General features: G+C 34.5%; 1 protein-coding gene across 2 annotated transcripts in view; it reads left to right on the top strand.

Annotated features, from left to right (window-relative positions):
* Esyt2 (extended synaptotagmin-like protein 2) overlaps positions 1-24,057 on the top strand; it is a 147,824-nt gene that overhangs the window by 109,810 nt on the left and 13,957 nt on the right. For both annotated transcript variants that reach the window (XM_085808483.1, XM_085808484.1), the window contains exons 19-20: positions 4,696-4,830; positions 17,483-17,641. In XM_085808483.1, coding sequence (XP_085664609.1) covers positions 4,696-4,830; positions 17,483-17,641 — 294 coding nt within the window. The remainder of the gene's footprint in view (positions 1-4,695; positions 4,831-17,482; positions 17,642-24,057) is intronic.

Here is a 24,057-nt window from a genome sequence, read left to right as displayed (position 1 = left end):
AATTAACAGAAAAAATAATTTTATTTATTTGTTTTACAAATGTCAAACAGTAGTGCTTAAGTTCATGGGCTCTCCAGTACTTTGTTTTCATACCAAAAAAGTGCAATACATTTATTAGGCTGATTGGAGTCACACAAAACACAGTTTGGGAAATCCACCACTGAATTTCTGTAAAAAATCATACTTGTTCATTTTCCAAGACCCTCGTGATCAACTTAAGGAAAATAAACTGACATGGAGCGAAATTAGCGCTATATTCCTTCAAAGGAAAATCAAATTTCACGGGGAACATATACCCACGGAGAGTATTAAAGTTATTACGGAATCACCAGATGACTACCGGACTGTTGTTCAAATACTAAAGGAAAAACAAGTTGATCATCATTCTTATATCCTCCCTGAGGATCGTTACTTAAAAGTTGTCCTTAGAGGACTCACTGAAAACACTCCGATTGAGGATATTAAATCCGAACTTGAACAACTTAATTACCAAATTAAAGATGTCAAACAAATGACCAGACGCCGCAGCGGAGAAGTCACCAAACTCCCACTGTTCTTAATATCTCTTCCAAAAAATGAGAAATCAAAGGAAATCTATAATGAGAGATTCTTATGTCACATGAAAATTAAATTCAAAGAGTACTTAGGCAGACAAGGACCCCTGCAATGTTTTCGTTGTCAGGGGTTTAATCACACTCAAGCGGGTTGCAATTATGCACCCAAATGTGTCAGATGTGGTAAAGAACATTTCATTAAGGCCTGCCCAGATAAGAATAACAGCGAAAAGCCATTATTCTGTGTAAATTGCGGGGGTTCCCACACTTCCAGTTTCAGGGGGTGTGAGAAATTTCCCAAAAGAAAATCTGACAAACCTAACAATTTCCCCAGTAGGGTAATTGAAAATAAATCATATTCATAGGCACCATCCTCAGGCCTATACTCCGATATTTTAAGTGAAGCAAAGCAAGACTTCACAGATCTCGCGGAACTCGTTTCCGTCATAAAAAATGCTGGGTTTCAAATATCGCAGCAAGTCAGAGAGATTAAGGAAACTAATCAAGAGCTAAAAACCTCCTCTACTGTTGATAATGGGTCAAGTTAGACCTACAAATGTTCTCATCTCTATTATGACTTGGAATGCAAGAGGCATTCACTTACAAGCTCACGGAACTTTCAAACTTTCTTACGAGTCATGACATAGACGTGGCTCTGAGTACTGAAACCTTTGCTACGCCAAGTACTCAGATGAAAATTCCAAATTATATATGTTATAGATGGGACCGTCTAAGTCACCGAGGTGGGGGGGGGTTGCGATTTTTGTCCGCAACTCTCTGCAATCCTGTATGATCAATGATGAGCGCTATAATGGGCATGAGCTAGTCACCGTGTCTGTCCTCCTTCCGCACTATGGAAATGTTTATTTCAATTCTATGTACAACCCTCCCAAGAATATCCTTGATATCAACTACCTGGCCAAAATTCTGGACACCAATAAGCAGGTCATACTTGCGGGAGAATCAAATGCTAAAAGTCAGGAATGGAATTGTAGAAAAACGAATCAAAACGGAATTAAATTATCTGAATTCATTAAAAATTACCCAGTCTATTTTCATGTTCCTAGTGAATACACCTATCTGCTGCAAAATCCAAATGCTGGTGACATTCTAGATATTTTCCTCTCCACCATCTCCTTCTCATTCGATCTTGAAGTACTTCAAGAACTGGATTCGGATCACTGCCCGGTCATTGCGACCCTAGGTACAACTAAGGATGTCATGGATGAGCATATCAACACGACGAATTGGAAGGTCTTTAATGAAATTCTCTCTGAATGTCACAATAATAATCTTAGATTATGCACTCCTGATGACATTGAGCTTGCTGCCAATCAGCTTACGATAGATATACAAAGTGCCTATAAAGCGGCTACTAGGAAAATCCCCAGAAGGCAAATCACTGATAAATTACCTAATAAGATCAAAAATCTCATCAAAGACAGGAATAAACTTAGGAAAAGGTTTCATCTTACCTGTGATCCAAATACGAAGAAAAAGATGAATAGACTTAGTAGGGAAATTAAAAAGCAGATCATTATTCATCGTAAAGAACTCTGGGATGAGAAGATTGAGAGCTTTAACGAGCCAAGTAGCTCTTTCTGGTCTTTCGTAAAACGATTAAAAAATAAAACCACTGTCAATAGGCCAATTTATCATGAGCAAGGCATTGCGCTCACAAATATTGAAAAATGTAACGCGCTTGCTGAGCACTTCGATAAGCAGTTCACCCCGAATACCTCCCCATGCAATCAGGAGTTTTCAACTATTGTGAACTCCACAGTGACAGAATGGATTCGTGCAAACGACAGGCAAAGTCATTTAGAACTCACTTCGCCTCAAGAAATCTTAAACATTATTAAGAAGCTCAGGAATAGAAAGGCCCCCAGGCAGGATAATGTGAACAATGTGGCGCTGAAATGGCTGCCTATTAATATGGTCAACAGGTATTTTAAATGCTTGCCTGTACAATAGTTATTTTCCACGAATATGGAAGTCTGCAAAGATGATTGTGCTCCCAAAGTCAGGAAAAAATCTGACAAAACCGGAAGGGTACAGGCCCATTAGCCTGCTTCCCAGTATGGGTAAGATACTTGAAAGAATTTGTCCTTAGACGTATACGGCCACATCTGGATAAATTACCACTCGAACAGTTTGGTTTTTGGAAATCCCTTTCTACGACGAAGCAGTTGGTCAGACTGAATGAGTTCATAGGCAGTGCACTGCACAACAAAAGATACGTTGCCTTACTCATGCTGGACGTGGCGAAGGCATTTGACTGCGGGCTAATTTACAAGTTAATCAACTTAAAATTCGTCAGTGAGTTGATAAAAATTATACACTCTTTTCTTTCCAACAGGACATTCTATATTCAAATTGGTGAAAGCACTTCAAATAAGAAGCATGTGAAGGCGGGGGTCCAGCAGGGATCTATTTTAGGGCCTGTGCTCTATTTATTCTACGTGGCAGACCTACCTGCAGAACATCTGGATCAAAATTTCTTCATGGGTTGCTATGCAGACGACACAGCTTTTGCTGTCAAGCCTGGGTCACCAAATTTTGCCGTAAAGAAACTACAACGATTTATGCCCAAGCTTGAACAATGGTGCGCCATGTGGAAAATTGCAATTAATGCTGACAAATCCAAGCTTCTGATTTTTAAGAAAAATAAAATGAACCATCCCTTAACTGTCCAGCTGGTGCTCTTTGATACTGTCGTTTCTGTTGTCAAAAGTGCTACTTACTTAGGACTAAAATATAATTCAAATTTCCTCTGGAAAGATCATATAAATTGCATCAGAGGCAAGACTATTGGGGTCATTCAAAGTCTTACGCCACTCCTGTCTGTGACCTCCAGATTAGATATAAAGAGGAAAAGGCATATTTACAATTCCATTATTCGTCCTATTTTTGCGTACGCATCTCCTGCCTGTGCAACAGTTCAGAAAAAGGAGTTAAGCAAGCTTCAAATTATTCAAAACAAAGTTTTAAGAATGATAACTAACGTATATTATTATGTCTCCAATCAGACCCTACATCGTGACCTTAAAATGGAGTCCATTGAAACGTATCTGCATAAGGCCAATGTTAAATTCTTTGAAAAGGCTCAAGAATGTAATCATATGTCTGATCTTAATGTTTTGAACTATGTAATTCTTGAGGAAGATGCATCGTTATGACCACTCGCGGCCCACCTTGCCCGGGACTTAAATTTCCCCACGTAATTTATCATGATAATTATGCACAGTTCTTGTACATAGTATATATAGTCTATATATTTTTATTTAAGTTCTCAATTGTATTTGCATCAATATTTTGTATCCTTTTAATTTCAGGTTATTTGTAGTATTATTGACAATATTGCATGATTATGTTTATTTTATTATGTTATGTATTACTTCACATGTCATGATAGAAATTGTCGGATTTTGTCTGTGTCTTCTTTTATGATACAACACAAACATGTCACACAGATCCCTCACGGCTCCTGTTTCGTGAATTTCTCGCTGCGCTTGCCTCTCAATGGCTTTGTGACTCATGGTCGCCCCCTGTAAACCACCTTTGACCTCTCCAAATTGTCATGAATGATCAACGTCATGGCTTATTTTCAAGAGCCGGATAAGTTGCGCAGTAGCGCGACATTTCAGCAATAGGCGTACAGACTAGGCTAGACTCGTGATCAAGGCAGGTTTTTATGAAGAAGCTCTTGTAGTTCCTCATTCTCATTATCTTCCAGTCTTTCTGAACATAGTTTAGTATTAACTTTGCCCTTTCTAGACCCTTCAAATAACTTTTCACAAGAACTTGGATAGAACATTCTCTGCGTAGACTTCTCAAATAATCTGTTTTATTTCCATCGTAATCTTTTTCTTGGTTTAAAGTGAAAAGAGATTCATTGACCTAGATGCATTTTATCAAGTTTTTTATTTATAAAAATGAGGTTGTGTTATTATTTAAGGTACTGTAAACGAATTTTAATGTCATGGATTTTCTGAAATATATAAACTGTGTAAAAAAGACAACTGTCAACTGACAGTAACATTCTGCAGTCCAGCAGACTTTTGCAAAGAGCTAGAATATTGTGTTTCCTGTCTTGAAATGCTTTGTGCTTGAAAAAATATCATTGCATATTTTAATATAGGAATTTACCTCACAAGGAAGGAGAAGATAAACCTGATCCATATGTTAAGATCTACATGACTCCAGATCGCAATAAAGAAACGAAACAGAAAACTCAAGTCGCAAAAAATACATGCAATCCTATATTTGATGAATCGTAAGTATTATGCATGCAGGTTTGTTTATGGGCCTTGCATTTGTTTTCCTGAATTATGTTTTTCAAATAATTCTGCTTGAAATTTGCATTCATTGCTAAATTTTCCACCCTTTCTTTATATATATATATATTTTTTTAAGTATGTACTGTGAATATTTGTCCATACATGATGCACTGTATATGTTTTGTATGATTTTGAATAAAATTTTCTCAGAGTGTGTAAGGTTGCATAAAGCAACTAATTTCATTTCTGTAAATATTGATGTACTGATATGTACTGAATATACAGAGTTTCTCAAATTAAGGTAGAGAATATTATAAAATCAATTTCAATACTGATGTTGAAGGGCTTTGTTTGTAAATATGAAAATAACTTTTTGTGTGGTTTATTATTTCAGAAATTATTGATTTATAAATAATTTTATCTGTTTTTTACATTTTATTTGTTTTAATTATAGCTTTAATTTATTTCTTTTTCCTATGGTTGATGCTTTCCATAGAGTTCCTACACTTTTAATTTTAGGAATTGAACCCTGGACTTGCATTAAGTCTAAAATCATCAGATGTAAAACTAGTGGCCAAATTTAATATCAGTAGGAGCTGCACATTGGCATTCAGGAAAACTGAAAAGCTACAAGTAGATTTCCAAAAGTTGCAAGTAGATATTTAAAGCAGTAAAACAGTTCTTTAAATAGAAAGAAATATTTCAAGTAGTTTATTATTATTATAATTTAAATAGTTATTTAGTGTAACTAGGAATAAATAATTCTTGTTGCTCATAAGGTGCATCCAAGAATGCATGTTCCTATGAGGCAGAAATTAAAAAAAAAATTAATACAATATACTGAACAATCTTTTTTTCTAAGACAGAAAATCAAGAATTTTTTTTTTTTGGTTCTTAAAATTATTTTTTCTTATTCTGATTATAGTTATCAATTGATTTTAATAAATATAAACTGAAAAAGAAAGATTTCCTTTTCATTCGAGTAAAGAATTAGGTTGTGATTTTCAAAAAAAAAAAAAAAAAAAAAAAGGGGGGGGGGAGGGAAAAAAGCATTTTCTTTTTGCTTTTAATTCTGAAACATTTAAGATTATAAAACAGAGTACTCTGTGAAAAAACTTCAAATTTGATAAATGAAAATAGTTTAAAGCAAGTTATCAGCTTTATAGGTTTTTGCATAAAAAAATTAATAGTTTTAAGTATGTAAATTATTGATCCTAATAATCTGTGTTCAAAATGATGTTTCTTTCTCTTTTTTTGAAGTGTTTCAGGCAGTTAAGAAAGTTGCAGAAGATAAGCTATTAATTGACATGATTACTGTATTAAGCATAAACATCCTTGAAAATTTCTTGAAATGGAATAAATAGATATACAGTCAAAAGTCGTTAATTCGGACACCCATAATCCGGAATGATCTATAATCCGGACCTCAAAGCTACAAACTTTCTGCGCATGCGTCGCTCTGACGCATGCGCGTAAGACCTTTACCGCTGCGAATTTGCGTGTGCGCAAAATACGTTTACGAATGCTTGTTTAATGTATAACGGACGGGATAAGCTAAGCTAAAATTATCTAATTATCTATTTCAGTTAATGTTGCAGATTGCGTTGTTCCTTAATCTTCGAATTGGATCCGGATTATTATTTTTTGCAGACTGTTAGAGCAATTTTATAAAAGTAAGCTTGAACTTTCGATTATGTCAAACAGAATTTCCGATATATATTTACTAATATGTAAAGGATATACAAAGCGAAAGTATCTTTCGGAGTCCATTAAACAAAAAGTGGAATTGCTGCAAAAAATCGATAAAGGCATATCCTTTGTTTATCTAAACTTTAACGTTTGTTTGTTTATCTAAACTTTGTTTATCTTTAACGCCGCGGCGTGCAATGAATTGGAAGTTGATTTGTCAGCACTATCCTTATCTTAAGGGCAGATGTTTTTATTTTATTTGGCTTATAATTGCTTACTCAATGTAGTATTTCATCTCGATGTACTCCGTCTTTGATATGATTTAAATCAAATGCCTCGTCATTATAATTCGCTTCCGATAGCGAAGAAAGTCACAGACGTTATTGAAAACGAAAAAATTTCGATTGACAAATTAGTCGATATTCTCGACACAGCAATTATAGGACTTAACTTTAACTGAACAAGAAATTATGTCTGTTTATAGAATTAAAGTGAATGTATTATCACATAAAAAACGAAGCAGCTTAAACAACTTACATTGAAAGAAATGTTTAATAAAGTAAACAAATAAATATTAAGCTTTTTTTTGTAAATTTTGATACCCTTTAGATTATAATTGTTCTTTATTTCATAAATTACGGTTTCATATTTTTAATTTTATAATTTCTGCATGCCATTTTACCAGATTTAAACTTATGATCTATAATCCGGAAAAATCGATAATCCGGAATCGCCGAAGTCCCGACGAGTCCGGATTAACGACTTTTGACTGTAATTAATTAAAGTGAGCATAATCATTTTTTGAAACTCAGTCCCCTTTAATGTAATGGGACTGTGGTTTTGAGTATTAAGATATTCTTGTGTTGTTGAGAACCATTAAAAATTTTCTTTTTCATAATCTGAAAAATGTTTCAGAAAATTGAGGTTCCCCATTATCATGAAGTTTATGTATTAATCAATTCATTGTTTGTGTTAATTCAGCTTAGTGCCTAACAAAATTTGAACACTGATTGTGTTAATTCTGATACTAATCAAATTAGCAACTCAGTCTTTTAAGTTTCCTTTATTGTGTTATGAATATTAATGTATTATTATATATTATTACATATTATATGTATCATTTATGTTATCATATACATATGGTATTTATGTATGGTAAATTTAAAAACAAGTTTATTTTCAATCTTAACAGCGAAATAGCGATCATTCAGCTCAAATAAATGGCAGGACTAGTGTTAAATATATTAAATAAAGTATTGGAAAAATTGGAATTAAAAAATTCTCTGCATTCTGAAAGAAATTTGCAATTTGTTATTAGAATCAGCCTTTTCACTTTTTTTTTTTTTTTTTTTTTACAGATATGCATACAATGCACATAACTGATTTCACATTTTTTTATACACATTTTGCTTGGGAGAGATGGGAACATTTGTTTCCCTTGTGTATATTGTCTTATTTTGATTTGTGACTCTGCTTGTGGATTGATATAAACTAAAAAATCACTATATGCTTTACATGGCATTTATATGATTTGTTTAACTGCATTTTATAAAATTTTTCTAAGCAAAAGGTAGCTCTTGTTTTGTAAAGGGCTATATAATTTATCACGTGATTTATCATTTTATTCCTTTTATTGTCACATCTTAATAAAGTTTTCTAGCTATTTTCATTTGCTTATTTTACTGAAGATCTCTTCTTTTTCATTTATGAAAAGCTGTAAACTTGTTCTAATATTATAACCAGCTCTTAATTTCTAAAATTAAAAGTGCTTGAGCTCTACAGAATGCCATCAAGAAAGGGAAATAAAATAATAGGCAAAATAAGTAATGAATAATTAAATAAAATATCATGAATATTAACTGAAAATTAAGTAAAGTAATTATGGTAGTACAATTTTCGAGACAGATAATTACATGCTGCTTTTAATATAATAATAAAAATAGTTTAATTTGTATAATAAGCCGATTTGAACAATAATAAATAAAGCGTAGCTGGACAAGCAACTATGATAACAAAAACAGATTGTTACCAACATATAAGCAACAGAATAAATATTATTTTGTTTTTCGTTGCTATGAGTTACCAGACTTGCAGCGTTGAGTTGTAGTAGGCAGGTCGCCACAGTACTCCTCTCCACTGCTAACGATACCTTACAAATACTTTGGGTTGATGCGAACTCGACGACCCGAGCGTATTCTTGTCGTAGCATCTGATAAGTCGGAAGTCGTGGTTTCTGTCGAAGGCTTGGAACAGCTTACACTGAAGTCTGCTGGAGATAGATGTGGATCTTGAGATGAAATTTGTGATGGTGAAGACACATTCACTCCAGTGGCTTCTGTTGTCCAGGTAAATGCCGGCTTAAAACGGTCGTGAAATGTTTTTTCATTTCGAGATAGCACTTGATGTGGACATGAAAATTGTGGTGTGAGAGAAGGCTCTGAAGCATCACATCTGAGAAAAACATGAGATGAGTTTCTATGTTCCTTATGCACAAACACACTTTGTTTGAAATGAGCACTGGCAGGAACTGGTTGCAATTTTGACATGCAGTTTCTAAGCTGATGCACGAATGTAACAGGATCGACGTTGCAGATAGATGGATTGACTGAATATATGAAATTCCCAGGCACGCGGAGATTAGTACCATATACCAGTTCGGCAGAAGAGGCATTCAGATCCTCTTTTAATGCTGATCAAAGACCTAGAAGTACAGTAGGCAACACATCAGTCCACTGTAATGCAGTGTAGCATCGAATTGATTGTTTTAAGGAACGATGAAATCTCTCGACAATTCCATTGGAAGTTAGATGGTAGGGGCTGGTTCTGACTTTGTAAGTGCCCAAGTACTTAGTGATGTGAAGAGTTGGAACTCGAACTGACATCCCTGGTCAGTAGAAATCTGCTCCGGAACTCCAAATCGAGAAATCCAAACAGTGTAAAATGCCTTTGCGGTCGTATCAGCTGAAATATCTACCAAAGGAATGGTTTCAGGCTAGCGAGTAACTCAATCAATGCAAGTAAGAATATAGGAATAGCCATTAGAAGGCGGCAATGGCCCGACCAAGTCGAGATGCACGTGATTGAAGCGAGATGAGGGAAAATAAAAATTTTTAAGTTGGCTGGTGGTGTGTCTGACAGTTTTAGATGTTTAGCACTCCAAGCATGAAGGTGTGCAGTTGGCTATGTCCTTTTGCATGCTAGACCATACAAAATGTTGCTGTATCAGTTTCCTCGAAGCCTTGGCGCCAGGATGCAACAGATAATGTAACTGACTAAAAATGGCATGGCGAAACCCGGAGGGAGCATAAGGTCGAAATCTTGAATCCTGAACATCACAATAAAGTGATTTTCCAGCTGACAGCTGCATAGGCTGCAAGTTGAGATTGCTGGAAGATTTGCTTTTCAAGAGGGTTTGTAGTTCTGAATCCTTGTGTTGTTCATTCGCAAGGGCAGCAAAGTTTATTGGCGAAGGAACAGCTAGTTCTTCAATACGAGACAAGGTATCTGCAACAATATTTTGCGAACCCTCAATATAATGGACGTCTGTTGAAAACTGCCCTATGAAGTCTAGGTGTCTCATTTGACAAGGAGAAGCTTTACCTGAATGCTGTTGAAACGCTTAAGTGAAGGGTTTGTGATCTGTGAAGATCATGAAAATGCGTCCCTGTAGCATATGTCGAAAATATTTGACAGCTTCATAAATCTCTAATAATTTGCAATCGTGTGTCTGGTTTATGCTGGTGAGAATTTTTTAGAAAAATATGAAAGTGGTCTCCATAATTCTTGATCTTTCTGTTGTAAAACTGCTCCTATACCTATTGTTGATGCATCAGCGTAGAGCGATAATGGTTTAGATGCTGAAGGATACTACAATTTTGTTGCCAAAATTAAATCATTTTTGCATTTTTTGAGCACTTTGTGAGATTCTGGGGTCCAGGTTATATAACACGTTTATCTTGCTTCCAACCAAAAAAGAATTTAGAGGTGCTTGTTATGGTCACTGCATGAGGTAAGAAACATCGATAAAAATTGAGCATAGCAAGAAATCTTCTTAAGTCCCTCACTATAGATAGTTCGAGCATATCCCGGATGGCGGTAACTCTATCTGGAAGAGGTCGAACGCCATCAGCGGAAATTTCATGACCAAGAAAGGATACTCTTGGGTGGTCAAAAACACATTTGGAAGGATTAAGACTGACACCATAACTTTGAAAATGTTCAAAAACTGTTCTCAAAGGTGATAAGTGTTCTTGCTCTGAAGAGGAGGCGATTAAGATGTCATCAAAATAAGGTGCACAAAAGGCGAAGCCAATTAACACCTGACTCATGAAGTGTTGGAACGTTTGAGCAGCATTGCATAAGCCAAAAGTCATGACTGGAAACCCAAATAGTCCAAAAGGCGTAATAACCACAGTTTTTGGAATATCACCTGGGTTAACGGGCACTTGGTGATACGCCCGCTCAAGATCAAGGGTTGTAAAGATAGCTTTTCCCTCTAAAACTTACATACAATCTTGAATGTACAAGACTGGGTAATGATCAGGAATTGTAGCTGCATTAAACCGGTGATAATCGCCACACGGGCGGCAGTTACCATTTCGTTTCCAAACTAGATGAAGCGGACTGGGCCATGAACTATTTGAAGGATGGCAAATTCCATGTTCCATCATGTATTGAAATTCCTCTTTGGCGGCTTTAAGCTTCTCTGGAGGTAAGTGTCTTGGTTTATAAGCAATTGGAGGTCTGGTAGTTTCAATATAATGTAGTACTAGGAATCTATTAAATGGCGATTCTTAAATGGTGGCACAATCCTATTTCAACAGATATCAGGTGTTCACTAAAAGTTTGAATAGGAGTTCTATTTGCTGCATAAAGTTGAAACTTGGTAAGGCACCTTTGTTCATGAAAATGTGGTGCAACGGCAGAAACATTAGGCCCGGTGTCTACAAGAAACCTTAGCCCGAATTCTTATTGATGACAAAAAGGTGTGCAAAATTCCGGCCGCTGTCATTCACGACTTCGAGCGACGGCCCTTCTCGTTTCCCTGGTCGTTTTAATGACACGGTGGGCGGCATTTGTTTGCCTTGTTACCAAATTTGTGGGAGTAAACACAAATACACAGAGAAGGGCTTTTATAACGTTTCTTAAGTGGGCTACGGCGTGTATTTCAATGACGTGATATGGAGCGGTTGCACTGAAAAGGTTCAGCTTGGATGGCTACTAACTGAGCAACCTGCTTGGAGAAATCATCAGTCTGTAATGCCACAATACCTGGACCAGGAGCCTGGACTGCGTGTATTTGCACTGGAATGGCCAGCTCATGAATTTTATCATTGATTTCAGGTAGCTTTCTAAGTGGCTTACTACTGGCTGCTAAAATGGCTTGCATGTTAGATGGGAGTCTATTCATCTATAATGTTTTAAGCATGTTATCTGTTACGTTACCTGTGGCTAAGTCTGACATTTTAGACAGCAAATGAGAAGGCCTCATATCACCCAACTGTAAATCTTGCAACAGCTGCTTGATTTTAACTGTCTCGGATTCTTCATAAACAGAAATTAATTTTTTTTTTTTTTTTTTAAGATTTGTATTTGTCCATTGCTGAGGGACTCAAAATTATTTCACGCGCTGATTTCAGTACCTCTGATTCTAACACGGCAATCACTGTATAAAATTGAGTTTCATTGGCGGTAATGTGACTAGTCTAAACTGTGCATCTGGTTGAATAAACCATAACGATGGGTCTCGACAACAAAAAGGTGGTGGCTTAACTGCCACTTGCGCCAATTATGAAGCAGCATCATTGTCAACCATTTTAGATAAATCCAATATGCTCAATGCAGAAAAATAATCAGTATGTATATAGTGACACAGTTTCTTACTACTTTAAATCAGAGAAGTTGGCAGGTCAAAGTCAGCAGATGATACATATATCCGCTAAAATTATGACAGAAATATGTTAACTCACCAGAATGCGGCACAACGCTTGAAATCACAAGTGAAATGTCTTACTTGCATCTCATAACACTGGATAACTTATTGTTGCTCAATTTTGACATACAAACTCCATAATCGTGTAACATTGCAGTTTGCTATTCATAAAAAATCTGGGTCACCAATTCTGGTAGTGCAGTTTTTAAGACAGATAATGACATGCTGCTTATAATATAATAAAAATAATTTAATTTGTATAATAAGCCGTTTTGAACAATAATAAATAAAGCATAGCGAGACAAGCAACTATGATAACAAAAACAGATCAGTAAAAACATATAAACATTATTTTGTTTTTCGTTGCTATGAGTTACCATTGAGTTGTAGTAGGCAGGTCGCCACAGTAATAATAAACTGAAATAAAGTCAAAAACAATAAGTGAAAGGGACTAAATCCATAACAAGACATGATACGGAGAATAAAATTTAGCTTTCTTCTTCCCCCCCAAGGGTCGAACATTTACTTGTTATGCATTTGCCAGAAATAGCTGAATTGGTCAATCATTTAGCTGTCTTTTTTGCTGAGGATGTTGCACAGGGAAACCACTAGAGAAGGTCTCCCTGTGCGTGGACCATGTTTGTCACTAGAGGAGGTCAGATATTATATGATAAGAATGTGAAAGATGCAGATTCAAAATCATAGTCATTATCTTTTGACATTCTTAGAATTGTACACTTTTACTTCATCGTAGAAAAGCTGATTGTAAATGCAGCTTACTGCATGAATACAAAATCATGTATAATGCATACAACTTCTGTTGATAGAACATAAATGGATTTTGCATCATTAGAATTCATCACTGTACACTGCATATTCACTGTGCACATTATAATTATTTCATGAATTCATAGCCTGCAGTATAATGACTGCACTCAGACATCCTTCCCCTTCTTTTGATCTTCCCCTTGAAGCTTTTTTACTGTCAGATGCAGTGTGCAGTGATTTGGAAGATACAAGGTATTATGCTTTGGATTGGTAATAGCTTTCTGTATTGATTAAACTTTTTTTTTACAAAGGGAAACATCTCTGAGTTAAAAGGGATAATGCTAATGTACCTTTGAAGGTATCATCAATTTTCACGATGGAAAGCCAGAACTTATTTGAAATTGCATCATCATTTTCTGTTTAGAAGACTGTTCGATATGAAGCATTAACCCTTTGCTGGTTTTTAACGAGTTCTGCCCTCATTTCAGTTAGACACTGCAATGGGCATAAACACAGCTTGAATTTTAAGTGTCTCCCTAAATGGTAACGAATGAGTCCAACTCGTAAATTAGATTTTTGCCCCAATGCATGCAGACAAAATGAGCTCATTCTTCAAAATAATCCGATGGGTTTTTTTTTTTTTTTTTCAGGAATTTTATTACTATATTTTGAATATGTGTTGTAGCTAGAAATGGCATGAAGCAGAAAGCTAAAGCATATTTTTTTAACGAAAAGTCTGATTATGAAGGTGAAAATCTCTGATTATGAAGGTGAAAATTATTCATATTCGGATATAGATTTTTGTTTTGAAAGCTGATTCAAGAAAGCCACACTGTGTACCATTTAATGTCTCGGTCTACCTCCCAAAAACTTGTTCTTAAATATATACAGTACAAAGTCCGAAATTCAGACTCTTCGGGGATTCCGGATTTGGAATTTTTCCGGATAATAGATCATCATTTTAAATCTAGTAAGATGGCATGTAGAAATTATAAAATTAAAAATATGAAATAATGAAGTATTTATGATCTAAAGGGTATCAAAATTTACAAAAAAAAAGAGCTTAATATTTATTTGTTTACCTTATTAAACATTTCTTTCTATGTAAGTTGTTTTAAGTTACTTTGCTTTTAGTGCTAATACTTTCTCTTTAATTCTGTAGACAAAGATAATCTCTTATTGAGTTACATTGTTGAAGTCCTGTAACTGTTGTTTCGAGGATTCTGACTAACTTGTCAATCGAAATTTTCTCTTTTTCAATAACTTCTGTGTCACCTACGTCATTATTGGTAACGATATTTTCTGGATCTGGAACCATACTACAGATTTCTCCATTCATTAATTGATTGGTGATTGAGAAGCATTGTCAACAGAATGAAAAACTTCTTTTATATCATCTTCATTTATTACCGCTTCTTCACATTTCTGTACAGAATCCCTTTAACTCGAAAATTTCACCTTTGTTTTGCGATATTAGAAAAATTAGCGGCTGTCTTTGTCAAATTTCGCTATCCTTCACTATATGCATTTGGCCATGCATCATGAGCTTGGTGACTAACGACAAGTTGTTCTGTTAAATTTTATCGTGCTTCTATCGCACACTGAGACAAATAAGCCTGAATTGTATTAGTTTAGTTATTTATTATACTTATGTCTATTTCTTGCACATGCTTAAGGCTTGAGTTCTGAATAAATAAATTCCCACATATACTTAAGCTTTATTGAGGGCCGGCGCTAGATATCTTACCGCCTGATGCGGTGTCTGTGGGTCCTGAATTCTGCGACTCAGCACACCCGTACGAGCCCTGGCACTGGTTCTGGGTTAATGCGAATAACAAATCAGTTGTTGTTAATTCAAGCCCTAAATGTAATCTTTAGGTCTATGAGTATCATCAACAAAATCTATTTTTAGCATAGGGAAAGAAATATTTGGGAAATTCTTCCTCATCAATATTTTTAGCGCATTTAACTGAAATGTGTAATCATTGCCAAGCGTACTGTCAACATAAATGGCTACCACGCTCCTTTATTATTCAAATGCTAACATAAAAAAATTGTTTAGGCATTGCTACATGAGTCATTACTCAAGTTGTCATGTGTTGATAAACATGCGGTAATGAAAGGAAAAGTATAATAAATAATGATTCGCCTCATCAGATCAACGATGTATCTATGTGGTATGTTTCAGTTTGAGGATGTGTGCCAAGCAAATACGCATCAATGGAGTCAAATTACTGATCATACAAATTTATGCTAAAATGATTGTTTCTTCAGTAACAAGGTATTTTATTTAGTGTCGAAGTGAAATTAAGAATCGGGACTCTCCAGATGTTTTATTATGTGTGGAGGAGTAAATCAAATGCGCATGCATAAAGCCTATGAGAAAAATTTTGTTGGTTGTTTTGAGGTCCAGATTTTTAGATCATTCCGGATAATGGACATCCGGATTTCGGACTTTTTACTGTATGTATATATATTAAAATTTTGATCATTACAATATTATATGCCATATTGATTTGTAAATTAATTATCTGTCATGTCTTGTTATGTTTTAAATGTTCAGTACTAAAACATTATTATATTGACTTATTAATAATTTGAAACTAGACTGAAACTAACAAAGTATAATTTTTAATAAATTTATTATTCCTTAGAGCATAACATTTTTATTATTTTCTTAAGTATCCGTATAAAATACTAACTTTCTATAAATTTCTTCAAAATGGTCTATATTTTTCACATTCATATATAATGATATTTAACAAAGCATCTAGGGAGAAAACAAGTGCCATTTGTTCCTACTGTGACTGACAGATATCATGCGTATTTGGGAAGAAATAATTGCATAATCTCGCAACCACTAAACGGTTAAGATAATTTCTTAAGAGCTATTTTATTCTAATGTATCTGATTGCCAGTACTAAAGCTTCACATTTGAATCCATGCTGAAATTGCTTTAATTTTAATAATTTTAGTCAGAATTTTGCTTTAAATTGAAACTTGCTTTATATACAGAACTGTTGAAAAATAGTAGTTGAAATTTAATGGAAAGCTCCCTAGTGAAAGAAATAGGTGCTTTTCTTACGTTTCCCACCAGTATTCCCAAAATCTTTTTGAAATTTTGTAATGATATGTTTTAACTAAGAATTTTTAAATCAAAACGTGTATAACTTATTTAACGTTTTAGAATTTAGTTTCATTTTCAGATTTACGTCTTTTTATGATTCCATATATTTCTTCATGTAGGAGAGTGCTAAGATTATGTAATATAATTAACTATGAAATTAGGGAGTAAATTTTATTTATCATTTATTGTTAATTGCTCTTCCTTTTCAAATACAGTGTGAATTTGAAAAAGGTGGGCGAAACTTTACAGGGTGATAGAATGCAGCTATACAAGCAATATTCGTCATAGAAAGTTTGGGTGCAATTCAAAAGGCAAGGCTCTAGGTCACATCGTAAGTGCATAAAAAGTATCAATGCTTACACCCAATAGGATTTCCCACCATGGATTGCCAAGAGGATGGCTGATTATATGATCCCTGAAATTTCCAGGGCAGTGGATTGGTCGAGGGGGGACCCATAGCTTGGCTATCAAGATCACCAGATCTCTCGTGTTTGGACTTTTTCCTATGGGACCATATGAAAAACCATTCCTGTTGAAACCAGTATGGATCTAGTCGCCAGGATCGCTGTTGTTGCTGATTATACTCAAAGACCAGGTGTCTTTGCAAATGTGTGTAAGTCCCTGTAGTGCAGGTGTGAAGCCTGCATTACAGAGGCAGAATGTCTTTTGAGCAATTTCTTTGAACATGTACATCAATTACATTCTTGTTAATAAAATGTTGTCTGAAATATCTATTCTCATTCTTGTATGAATTTTTAAAATGTGACAATGAGAAACTTACCTTTTACCACTTGCTTTGCGACCATACATTCTCTGATGAATATTGCTCACATAGTTGCATTCTATCACCCTGTAAAGTTTTGCCCACTTTTTCAGATTTACCCTGTATATGTTAAAGTGAACTTATTTACTTTGGCTGATTCATTTAAAAAGCATTAGCACAGTTTCAGAAAATATGAAAAACTTATTCTGATTTGTCTTTTTAAAAGGGAAGAAATTTCAATAACACAGTGTAATTTCGATCTTTATCCAAGGCACCTGTACTGTTAATAGATTTTAATTATGTGCATAGTTAAAAATGTTTGAATTATAAATAACATAATGTATTAATTGTTACTAATCTTAATTCTAGTCTTGAATTTGATGTCAATATGTCTGAAGTTTCAAACTATGCTCTTGAAGTGACAGTAATTTCAAAAAGTGGCTCCATGATGTTCCCAAGAGGTAAAATTCTTGGTAAAGCAGTTATTGAGCTGTCACAACTGGATCTTAGCAAAGCTGCAACAGAATGGTAATTTTTCCCTACCAATCCTAAAAGTTTACAGTTAGACTTGATCCTTATAATGTACTGTATATTTCCTCAGGTAAAACAATAGTAGAATCATAAAAAAAAAAAAAAACCCCAAAATCTGGGGTTGCCTAAAGGACGGATGAAAAAAAAATTAGATTGAAATTTATATACATTAAAATCGTTAAAAAATAAGACAAAGCACTCATGAATGATTTAATAGTCTGCAAAAACCTCATATTTATCATCTAAGGCAAATAGCTCCTCAAGTACATCCTGACATTCGTTGTTGAGAAGCTCTTCATATGGGTCTCATTCTGTACTCAATGAGTCAATTTCCTCTTCATCGTAAGTATCCCACAACAAATCTTACTCACTGCCATCCATAGCATTAGAAATCCCACTTTTTGAAGGATTTAACCACTGTTTCCACTTTCACTTTTTCCAATTATTTTAACGGGAAATCGCATAACACATTAAGTGACACAGCCTGCATAACTCCACCTTTCATATATGACATTTTGTTACCTGTCATCCAGTTATTCCATTGTTTACTCATGAAGATTGTTCCACATGTGATCTTTGAATGATTTATTCAGAGACATCGAAAATTTATAGCATTGAAGTTAAACCATCTAGTGTAACATCAATAGTATTGTTCCATGCTAAGCGAATTTTAATATTCTCAGTTATGTAGCTGCAAAACGGATTCCATACCAGCAGGCTGTTGATGTTGTAGAGTACCTGGTTGCCTCTTCCACACATCATTCTTGTGCGTCCATCCCTTTTCATGAAAATGCCTGACTGGAATTTTATTTTCGTAGTTCTCTTGAAAATTATTGTAGGTTTTAACTTTGTTCCATCTGCCATGCATATTAATACTACTGTAAATCTGATCTTTTCATGGTCTGTACTTCTGATGTGATCAGTTTCTTTGCCATTTGTTTCCACAGTTCTGTTGTTTATCAAGTTCAAGTTCATCGGTGTTTCATGTGTATTTTCCAATATTAGATAATGGAAAGTTGTGTGTTTGCCTCATATCAATAAAGAAATTGTGAAAACTTGTGACTTTATGATCCATGTATTGTTGCAATTTCTGTGCAGTTTTTTGTCATATTTTTTTTTAATGTTCATGTTATGATTGCACCAACCTACTGTTGCTTTAAATTATTTATTTGCCTTGTTCTGGATTGATGTGTGCCCACTTCAGTGCATAAACCGTATTATATTTCTTGTAACAGCATAACAGTGTTGCCTCTCTTCTTTTACCCATTCTATAGCATTATTTTCTAAATCTGGCCAGCAAGCTATTTCTCTCTTCACGGAACATTTTTTTTCATTGCTTTTTTTAATAGCATCTTTGTTCTTCCTTCATTCTCTTACCATTGTTATATTGAAAGCCCATGCTGCAGCACAGTTGTCTGATTCATTAGCGTGTTTCTTTTTCAAGTTAAAGCTTACTTCATATTTCCTTCTTTTCGTTGGTTCCTTGATTAAACTCACACTTTACAAATTTTACACTGATTACCCTTTATAGCACGAATTGTTTGAACACATAACACAACCTACAGTAAAACGTGTTAGAGGTACATATGAACTCATGCTCAGCACATGCTTCTGTGGGCAGTATTGCCAGATGTAAGAAAATAAATATAAATTTTGTTCCTGATGATGATCGCTGATCTAAACTAAATTCATAGGCCATTGATAGTTTGGGGGTCGTCTTATAGGGCACGGATGTGCTAAAATCATAAATACCTTGTCTAATCTGTGGAAATGCATGTTAAATATGCTAGAATGTGTATTTCTCGCTTATTCATTCTCTTATTCAAATTGTACATGTGCTATTGTAATAAATTTATATAGTTTTCGTTGTATTTTGTTACATTTGAATATAAGAAATTTTATGCTTGTGGTTACCAACTTGTTAATAGTTGAGGTAATATGTATCCGATTTTGAAGTACAAGAACTTAACATCAAATTTTATGAAGTATGTTGGAATCAGCACATCATTAACCTTCCAGCGGGCACGCCTTCTGCACCAACAAGAAAGGTTGCGCGTATTTCTTAGATACGCTATTATAAAAAAGAAATTTTCCAGAGCAAAAATATTAAAATTAGTTTGTAAATAGTTAAATGTTAATAAGTACAATTGAGTTAAACAATATTAACTTTAAATTAAGGAAAATAAAATAAGTATAAAGCAAAAAAACAATATAATGGACTAAAGACTTACCAAACTAACTTGAAAGTAAAACAAAATTAAACTGCCAGTATTTCAACTGAACTTTTATATTTTTAATCAGTAAGTGAAAAACACATTAAATATTACATAACAAATCAATTTCATAGTCACTTCATTGCATCGGTGCAGTCTGAACAAATATGTTTACAGTGCTCTGGACAAATGAATTTTAAACAAATCTCACAGCTGAACCTCGCAATTCTAGTATGCTTGTCATTTTGGCAGGGTTTGCATCTTTTTTCCCTTTTTTTTCATTTCTTCAACAACAGCTAATTCTGCTTTTCGTTTCAACAATTTAAATTCCAGCTCACTTTGAAGAGAGTTAGGGCTTCTTCTTTCAACGTTTTCCTTCACAAGAGCATTTGCTAGCTTTCGCAGATATTACCTTCTAAGTAATTTTTCACTATTATTCGTTGAATGAATTATGTAGCTGTTGATTGCTGCTATATTCAGCATAGAGAAGAAAACTACAAGAGGCCAACGCCTGGTGTTCCTGGCAACATTGTAGGAAGCACAGAGTTTATCCACTGTATCCACACCTCCTTTGGTACGATTGTAAAATGTGATAATCTCAGGCTTTCTTTGGTCTTGGGTATTTTCATCTATTGCTATGTCATCATGAAGATTTGAAATCAATATGACGTTTCTATAACATTTGGGCACATAGAGAAGCGTCATATTTTTTCTAAATCCAAAAAGACTCGTATTGGGTTCGCGAGTTGTCGTCAGCTTGAACTGATCCGGAATTTGAGATTTATTGTTTTTCAAAGTACCTACAAATGACAATTTTTCTCATCTATTTCTCGTATTAACTCAAAACTTGAAAACCAGTTGTCTGAGGTTACATTTCTTCCAGTGTTATCAATAGGTTCTGTCAACCTTTTTACAACATCTTGTGGTTTGTTGCTCACGTAAAAAGACCATCTGGCTGTGCTTCAGCATAAATGTCCATATTGTATGTGTAAAATATACAAGCATCTACCATGGCATAAATTTTTATGCCATATTTGTTCAGTTTTTTGGGAATGTATTGAATGAAACCACATCTTCCTCAAAATCCTTCTAATTTCTCATTGGTGGTGACATTCTCTCCAAGTGAATAGCACTTCTGGCAATTAGAGACAAACTTTTCAAAAATGTTTCTTATTGAAGCCAAGTGGTTGACTCCTCTTCGTTCTGCTCTTGTGTTTATGTCATCAAGCCGTAAAGCTCTTAGTAAAAACAAAAATTCAAACAAACAAAAACAAAGTTCAAAAAACAAAAACAAAGTTCATTACTACTTTTACTACTTTTAAATTCATTCATTCTCCACAGTTCCTCAAGATTCCAGAATTATGTTACCATGATAAATACCAACTAAGTAAAGTAAGCCAAAAAGAGTTTATTTCTGCTCCATCCGTTTCTCTGCTGTCCCTTATACGAGAATAATTAGACTTCACAGAAGAAATAAACTTATTCGTATCTTCAGCGATGATTTCTATCAAACTATCAGTAAAGAGGCATTTCCATATATCCAAAATATCTGTTAGATATTTAGCTTCACCGATGACTCCAGAAACATGAACACGTATGTTATGAGGTGCTCGTTTAGTTTTCTTTTTATGCCATGTCCAAGAATCGATGACTTTTCTGTTTTTCATTTGAAGAGCTATATACACTTCAGAAGAATTATCATCATTATTTCCCTCTTCAGAATTGCTCTCTGCACTTATCTCAGATTCTGAATCGCCTTTTTCTGAAATTCATTCTTCTTCATCTGTAATGCTTTCATCTAAAATAATGTCCTCATCGTCATCACTGTTACATAAAAACATATTTCTTATAATCTCAAGATCCTTCGGATCATTCATGTCGAGCATTTTACTTTTATTCGCCGTAACTGAAAAGAAAAGAACAAAAATATCCTACATGGTCGAGCGTATGTGACGCATACAGTGTTTCTATTCTATCATTAAAAGTAATTATGCCCACAAATTATACAAAATCATAAGATTTAGATGTAAAAGAATAAAGATTTTCTATAATAAAAAAGGAAATTAGATATAACAAAAACTTCAACTGTTGCGCGTATTTCTGGAATACAAATAGTAAATCTGCAGACTCGCATTAACTCCTCGAAATCCAGCAGACGACTAAAAGAAGGGTGAACGAAGAGGAGAGAATAGGCAAGGACACGCGGTCGCAGCACCTTCTGATCTGCGAAACAAATGCGAAATTAAAATGGATGCAAAAGCAAAGTTTAAAGTTTATGAAATTAAACATTTAGCAGTAGTAGCAATAAAAGCTCCCTAAGGTTATGTGTTGTGCAGACATTGAAAACAATAAAAGGTTTCAAACTTAACCAATTTATTAACAATATATAAAAAAATAAAAACACAATGAATAAATTTTAAAAATATCAGTAACTTAGAAATTATAATATAACCATCATTATAAAAAATTTCATATATTAAATAATATTTTACCTGGTCTCCAAAATACTGGCATTCAATACGCAAAGAACGTATCCTAAACAGAAATTATGTGGTTTCAAATGAAATTAGCTACACTATCAATAGGTCCACACTTAATGATCAAGAAAGCATCTGAAAAATTAAATTAAGTCCTTGGGAGCACTTAAATCTGGCCTAACTCCGCTCACTGTAGTTGAACATGAGGAATCATAGCGCAGTAAAACATCGCCGCTAACTTATGTTAAATGCCGCCTTCATGAGGAACATGGATGCCGCCCACGGCAGTCACTCACATTGTAGCTTCTTTTGAGAATCCAGGAAAAGTCATCTTGTAGACAGGAACCAAGGAACTTATTCCGGAAAAGTCATCTTGTAGACTGGAACCAAGGAAATTATCCCCGGACTGCACACATCGCAAGACGTCTTTCAATAGGGGCTGGAAACCGCACACCCAAGAGCCAAGAAAGCAGGAACTAGAAGGAATGAGCCAGAGCGATGCGAGATTCTGATACCAGAAGTAAGCATGACGTCATCTCACGGCAACCAATCAGCTATTGGCACGACTCGGCTTTCCAGATGACGTAACATCACATTTTGTTTTTGCATCTTAATTAGGCTGAAACAGTCCGTTCTCAACACAAACAGTGGCAGTGGAAAAAGAAGTAGAAGTAACTACTATATCCCTTTAAAAATAAGAACTAAGCCTAATAAATATTTCAAGGAGGAGAGATGATGCAGAAAAAGGGTTATAATAAGTCATATTTTCCAACAAATGCCCCCCCACATCATCATCTCCGACCTGAAATAAAACTGAACACCAGTATCTTTGCAAAATTCAAAACAAAAATAAATAAATATCACAATTCATTCAATTCAGAAATTAAAAAAAAAAAAATTTCCTTTAGGAACATCTTATTCTATTTTTCAAAATTTTACCATAAAAAGAAAGTCCAACATGTTCCAAAACAATACAAAGACATATGTATGATTATACATTCAATACATTTACCCAGGGCCCTCGTCAATCATACAACATTCTACACTATACAGTTTTACATTATCTAATATTCATCATAATATGACTTATAACATATTATTTTCTACTAAACAAAACTCTTAATTTAAATACACACAAAAACAAGTTTCACAAGAAAATTGTTCCACAAAATCTTATCAGGTTATGCTTAGACAGGGGTTTTGTCATGGGATCAGCCAGATTATCTTTACTTGGAATATATTTTAAATCAAAAATTTCCCTGTTCAATAGATCACGAATGAAAAATTGTTTTACATCTATATGTTTTGTCCTTGAGTTTTCAATGGGTGATTTTGTAAAACATATAGCAGCCATGTTATCCGCAAACAATATTGGTTTGAAACATAGTTACTTGCAATCTTAAACTGAATGCATTCATCCAAAATGTTTTTAAACCAAACTAATTCTTTTGCTAATTCAGTCGTGGAGATAAATTCAGCCTCCATAGTAGACAAACTCACTCCCTTTTCTTTAAATGTACGCCAAGATACAGGTGATTCTCCCAACAAAGCTATTTGTCCACCAATAGACACCATATCATCCCTGCTTGAAGCAAAATCCGAATCTGAATGTATATTGAGCTTGAGTTCCTTGCATACCAGTTTAAGTTTGTGCTGTCTGGTATTGGAAACGTACCCTAACAGTTTAAGTAATCCTTCCCAGTGAAACTTACCAGGATTGCTT

This window comes from Stegodyphus dumicola, chromosome X1, assembly GCF_044657685.1.
Source record: "Stegodyphus dumicola isolate Sdum_Otavi_A_Nest chromosome X1, ASM4465768v1".
NCBI classification, from domain to species: Eukaryota; Metazoa; Arthropoda; class Arachnida; order Araneae; family Eresidae; genus Stegodyphus; species Stegodyphus dumicola.
Note: the sequence above shows the minus strand (reverse complement) of the source record. Positions and strands in the feature narration are given on the sequence as shown.